The sequence below is a fragment of the Medicago sativa genome, chromosome 8, assembly GCF_051527215.1.
Source record: "Medicago sativa cultivar Bolivia chromosome 8, Bolivia_mono, whole genome shotgun sequence".
Taxonomy (NCBI): Eukaryota; Viridiplantae; Streptophyta; class Magnoliopsida; order Fabales; family Fabaceae; genus Medicago; species Medicago sativa.
The window spans coordinates 33,744,946-33,751,290 of NC_140756.1; the positions used below are offsets into that span (position 1 = coordinate 33,744,946).

The 6,345-nt window shown below is 35.8% G+C and overlaps 1 protein-coding gene across 1 annotated transcript; it reads left to right on the forward strand.

Annotated features, from left to right (window-relative positions):
* Nucleotides 1-312: 312 nt before the first annotated feature.
* On the forward strand, nt 313-6,036 carry ALA1 (aminophospholipid ATPase 1). The gene is made up of 7 exons (XM_085739287.1): nt 313-2,235; nt 2,355-2,661; nt 2,915-3,626; nt 3,716-3,839; nt 3,981-4,200; nt 4,460-4,918; nt 5,571-6,036. The coding sequence occupies exons 1-7, from the start codon at nt 741-743 to the stop codon at nt 5,785-5,787; spliced, it is 3,534 nt and encodes a 1,177-aa protein (XP_085595413.1). The 5' UTR covers nt 313-740; the 3' UTR covers nt 5,788-6,036.
* The last annotated feature ends 309 nt before the right edge of the window (nt 6,037-6,345 follow it).

A 6,345-nucleotide genomic window follows, 5' to 3' on the forward strand; every position in this document is an offset into this window, starting at 1 on the left:
GTTAACCATAAACCCATAAGCTTGAATGCCATTAACAATCTACTAAATATAATTAACCATAAGTTTAAAAGGTGTTAATCATAAGTTAAAGTTGATATTTAATTTCATATTCATACTTAAAAATTACAAATTCGTACTTAAATTCACACACAATTTTAAATTCAAATTCAACTCAATATCTAATCTAACAATATCAATTTTATCAGTTGAACTAGATTTTACGGACTTAACTCGTGTGATCCATCTTACTAATTTTTTTCTTTTATTTTCCTTCCAAACTGCCGTCCTTTCTCTCTCTTCTCTTCTCTCTCTACACACAGTGCCATTGACCATTGTGCTGTCCAAATTCACAAGCATCTCTCACCAACTTGCTTCTACTTCTTCTTTATCTTCATCAACTCAAACAAAGCAACCATTTCTCCAAAGCTACCCTTTTCTTCTACCACCTTTCACTTCACATCTGCAACATTTTCCAGATTTGAACTTCTGGGTTTGTTTCTTTTCCAGTTTTTTTTTCTTTTTTCACTCTGTCTTTGGTTTCTATAGAAACAAACTTGTGTGTGAAACAAACAACGTTGGTGTTGGTGTTTCATGTTTTTATGTCTTTTTGATGATTGGATCATGTAATTTAATGCTGTTATTATGTTCTGATCCCATATTTAAAACAACCTTAATAAATGTTTTAGTACTAGAACAAATTATGGTTTTTTCAAGATCTAGTTAAGTCAAAAAGTCAAATTATGATGGATACAAAAAACCCATCTGAGAATTCTTCAAAGTTTGAAACTTTCATGCATAATTCATCATCAAGAAGAAGTTCTGGTAGAAATTCAACTAGGGAAGTCACTTTTGGTCACTCTGAGTCCAAACCTGTGAGATATGGATCAAAGGGTGTTGCTGATTCTGAAGCATTCAGCATGTCTCAGAAAGAAATCAGTGATGAAGATGCTAGGTTGATTTATGTTGATGATCCTGATAGAACAAATGAGAGATTTGAATTTGCTGGGAATTCGGTTCGGACCGGAAAATACTCTTTTATAACTTTTCTTCCTAGGAATTTGTTTGAACAGTTTCATAGAGTTGCTTATATTTATTTCCTTATAATTGCTATACTTAATCAGTTACCTCAACTAGCTGTTTTTGGTAGAGGTGTATCAATTTTGCCATTGGCTTTTGTTCTTCTTGTTACTGCTGTGAAAGATGCATATGAGGATTGGAGGAGACATAGATCAGATAAAGTTGAGAACAATAGGTTAGGATTGGTTTTGGTTAATGGTCATTTCATTGAGAAGAAATGGAAAGATATTAGAGTTGGCGAGATCATTAAAATCAATGCAAATGAACCGATTCCGTGTGATTTTGTTTTGTTGTCGGCGAGTGATCCTACCGGTGTTGCTTATGTTCAAACTCTTAATCTAGATGGTGAGTCTAATTTAAAGACTAGGTATGCAAAACAAGAGACTCAATTTAAGTTTCATGAAAAGGAGAGGTTTAGTGGTTTGATTAAGTGCGAGAAACCGAATAGGAATATATATGGATTTCAAGCTACAATGGAGGTTGATGGAAAGAGATTGTCACTTGGTTCCTCGAATATTGTACTTAGAGGATGTGAACTTAAGAATACTAATTGTGTGGTTGGTGTTGCCGTGTATTGTGGTCGTGAGACGAAAGCTATGCTCAACAACTCAGGAGCTCCGTCTAAGAGGAGCCGTCTTGAGACACAAATGAACTCTGAGATCATCATGCTTTCGTTCTTTCTTGTAGTTTTGTGTTCAGTTACTTCAGTTTGTGCTGCTGTTTGGTTAAAGCGAAACAAGAATGAATTGAATCGATTACCTTATTATAGGAAATTGGATTTTTCAAAGGGAAAAGAGGAAAGTTATCAATATTATGGATGGGGAGTGGAAATCCTTTTCACATTCCTCATGTCGGTTATAGTTTACCAGGTTATGATCCCGATATCCTTGTACATTTCTATGGAGCTTGTTCGTGTTGGTCAGGCCTACTTCATGATCAAAGATTCTAGATTGTATGATGAGGCAACAAATTCAAGGTTTCAGTGTAGGGCCTTGAATATCAATGAAGATTTAGGGCAAATTAAATATGTCTTTTCGGACAAAACTGGCACTCTGACTGAGAACAAGATGGAGTTTCAATGCGCTAGTATTTGGGGTGTCGATTACAGTTCTGCAAAAGCCAGCCTTGAGAATGAGCAAGTTGAATACTCTCTTCAAGGTGCAATTTCTTCGTCAAATATGCTTGTCTGTTGTTCTAACATACTTTTAGCTTTAAGTTTATTGCATTTGTTCTTTTTTACTTCGCATGTTTATTTTTGTGTTGTTATTTGGTCTCAGTGAATGGAAAGGTCTTGAAGCCAAAGATGAAGGTGAAAGTTAATCAAGAGCTTATGCAATTAGCAAAAAGTGGATTTGCAAGCAAAGATGGAAAACGGATATACGATTTCTTTCTTGCACTGGCAGCATGCAATACTATTGTGCCTCTTGTTGTTGACACATCCGACCCTACAGTCAAGCTGATAGATTATCAAGGGGAATCACCAGATGAACAAGCGTTGACATATGCTGCCGCTGCCTATGGTTTTATGCTTATAGAGCGAACCTCAGGTCACATAATGATTGATATTCATGGAGAACAACAAAGGTAAATTAATTTTTTTAATAAATTACTTTTTGCTTCTTTTTCTTCCCCAAACATACATTTTTATGTTGAAAATTGACAATTTAGAATGATTTGCTGTTAATGGTTTTGTATTAATGATGTTTAAGCAGTTTGTAAGAGTATTTGCAAATATTATTTGAACCCCAGCTCCTTAACTCCTTCAACTGCTTTAGCCCTTGAATTAGGTCCCAAAGTAGTCCTTTTTTTATGAATGCTCTCATTTTGGGCTATGCAGGTTCAATGTCTTGGGGTTGCATGAATTTGATAGTGATCGGAAAAGAATGTCTGTTATATTGGGGTGCAATGACAATTCGGTGAAACTTTTCGTCAAAGGGGCGGATACATCAATGTTCAGTGTGATCAATAAATCATTGAATACAGACATAATACAGGATACTGAAACCCATCTTCACTCTTATTCTTCTGTGGGTTTGAGGACGCTTGTTATTGGGATGCGGGACTTAAATGCTTCAGAATTTGATCAATGGCATTTTGCCTTTGAGGCAGCAAGTACTTCTATGATTGGTAGGGCTGCTTTGCTTCGCAAGGTTGCTGCAAATGTAGAAAATAACCTATGCATATTGGGCGCTACCGCTATTGAAGATAAACTGCAGCAAGGTGTACCGGAAGCTATTGAGTCTCTAAGGAAAGCCGGTATTAAAGTATGGGTGTTGACTGGGGACAAACAAGAAACTGCCATATCAATTGGCTACTCGTCAAAGCTACTAACAAGCGGCATGACTCAATTTAGAATTAAGAGCAATAATCGAGAGTCGTGCAGAAGACGTTTACAGGATGCACTTCTCATGTCTAGAAAAAACGTAGCTGCGTCTGAGGTTGGCAACTATCTTGAAGGAAGTTCTGATGGAGTTGTTTCAACTCCTATGGCGTTGATTATTGATGGTACCAGCCTTGTATATATTCTTGATAGTGAACTTGAAGAAGAGGTATGTGCTGATAGATCTCAGATGGTGTTTACAATGCATTTCATGCTTATTTCTTATTTGCTGACTTTGACCAATGCTGTTGATTCCAGCTCTTTGAACTTGCACGAAGATGTTCCGTTGTTCTTTGTTGTCGAGTAGCTCCGTTGCAAAAGGCTGGGATTGTCTCTCTCGTAAAGAATAGGACGGCCGACATGACTCTAGCCATCGGAGATGGTATGGTATCTTCATTTTACTTGTTTCAGATTATCATTTCCCTTCAAATAATGATAACACAATACTAGGATAACAAAGATAAAAAATTCTTATACATGATTTATTGTTGTGTAAATGATCTTTCTCCTTCATGTGTTATAGGTGCTAACGATGTATCAATGATCCAAATGGCTGATGTTGGGGTTGGCATCAGTGGTCAGGAGGGTAGGCAAGCTGTAATGGCTTCAGATTTTGCAATGGGGCAGTTTCGGTTTTTAGTTCCTCTCTTATTTGTACACGGACACTGGAATTACCAACGACTAGGCTACATGGTGCTATACAATTTTTACAGAAATGCTGTCTTTGTGCTAATTCTGTTTTGGTAAGTTAAAATTCAGCTTATGTTTATATGTAGATGTTGTCATCATGCAGTTCGTCATTGAGTATGCTACAAACATCAATTTACCAATTTATTTCTATATGTGCCTATGTGCACGCTTGCATGCGTGTCTTTGCATCACTTTAACAAGTTTATAAAAACTCTTGTGCAAAAACTGTGACCATTGCTCTTTGTGGCTTTTAAGATGCATGGTTTCAAATTTTGATATCTTACTATCTTGTCGTGTGTCTTTGTCTACCAGGTATGTTCTCTTCACTGCTTTCACTTTGACAACAGCTATAAATGAATGGAGCAGCATGTTGTATTCAATAATCTACACTGCAGTGCCAACTATTGTTGTTGCCATTTTTGACAAGGATCTTAGTAAAAGGACTCTCCTACAGAGTCCTCAGCTTTATGGGGCTGGACAAAGACAAGAGGCCTACAACAAAAAATTGTTTTGGTTGACAATAGCCGATACGTTATGGCAAAGCATTGTTGTCTTTTTTGTTCCTCTCTTTGCATATTGGGGAAGCACTGTAGATATAGCAAGTATTGGGGATCTTTGGACTATTTCGATAGTTATTTTGGTCAATTTGCACTTGGCCATGGATGTAATCAGGTGGACTTGGATTTCTCATGCATCCATTTGGGGGTCTATCATCGCAACTTTCATATGTGTCATGGTTGTTGATGCTATACCGTCACTTCATGGTTACTGGTACGTTCTATCTTTATGCAAATGAATCCAACGATGTAAAACACAAGGAGATGACATGTTTATTTTTAAAACATTGCCAATTAGTCATGTCATGCATGCATGTGAATATGTTTATTTTTATAGTCATTATAAAATAAGTCATTTTATTATGTTTTAAAATGGCTCAGAGTCACCAACATGTGATAGGTCAGAGTGGTAACGATCAGGCAGCTTAAGCAAGTAGTCATCAATGTTTCAATTCCTAACTCGTGTGTGGAGAAAACTCTGTTGGGGTGAGGGTGGGAGGACCCACCTTGTGCATCCAACAGGTTCCCCTTTATGGATTGCAAAATCAATCCTCTTAAATAAGTCTACGTTGGATAGTGGTATACTCTGAATTCGAGTTGTAAGTCGAGAAAAATCCTTATCTTACAAGTCAACTTTGTAGGGTTGAGTTAGACTCAACTCAAATTCTAAGATGATATTTGTTTCTATCCTAGTCTTATTGGACCACCTAGGTCATGTTCCAAATGTTCAATCCTAGGCTTGAGAAGGGCGTGTTGAGAGTTCCACATTGGATGGCTTAAATAGTTTTTATATGCGAGAATTTCTACATTATTTTGTAATCGTGTAACATAAAATCTGACTATTACATGTGTACAAAACTTTGCAGGGCTATCTTTGATGTGGCAAGCACCACATTATTCTGGTTATGTTTGTTTGGAATACTGATAGCAGCATTGCTTCCACGTTTTGTTGTAAAGTTTATTTATCAATATTATTGTCCCGACGATATTCAGATTTCAAGAGAAATCGAGAAGTTTGAGAATAGAAGGGTCAATGGAGATAGACAGATAGAAATGCTTCACATCTCAAATCCACAAAGATAGCACTAGTGTTCATCTTGTACCTTTGTTGTATTATTTCTTTTTGTAAAGTTATTCATTCTTTAGGCTACGTCAGAATATTATTGATGTTGGTTGCCATGATTTCATTGTTTTCTATCCAAAGGGTAGATAGAGTTTTTGTTTCATACAAAATGTTGTATTTTTGTTCTTGTATTTATAAAATTAGGTTGTTGTAAATTTACATTGATTATAGCAGAAAATGAGAAAATTGATTATATGTTACTGATCAAATTTTAATATGAAGAGTTGTTTTCATTGCCTCCTTTGATGATAATCATGTTTTTACCTCATATAAGCCTACTTAGTTCAATTCTACTTTACTAAACTGTAAAAAAGAGAGTGAATTGATTTTAACTGATTCACCAAGAGTCATTCAAAAATATGGCAATATTAATTATACTATATCATTATTACATTTGATATACTTGATATAATATACTTTAATTTGAATAATAAATTAAAAATAAATGTTCACTTGCACAGTATCTGTAAATTCAACTGACCTAGAAGGGAAGATACATACATCCTTTAAGATATGCA

Bases quoted from the DNA above. Each gene is read 5' to 3' on its own strand.
- ALA1 (XM_085739287.1), top strand. From the start codon at position 741: ATGATGGATACAAAAAACCCATCTGAGAATTCTTCAAAGTTTGAAACT. The intron at 3,840-3,980 runs GTATGGTATCTT...CATGTGTTATAG, and splicing joins GACTCTAGCCATCGGAGATG to GTGCTAACGATGTATCAATG. The intron at 4,919-5,570 runs GTACGTTCTATC...AAAACTTTGCAG, and splicing joins CCGTCACTTCATGGTTACTG to GGCTATCTTTGATGTGGCAA.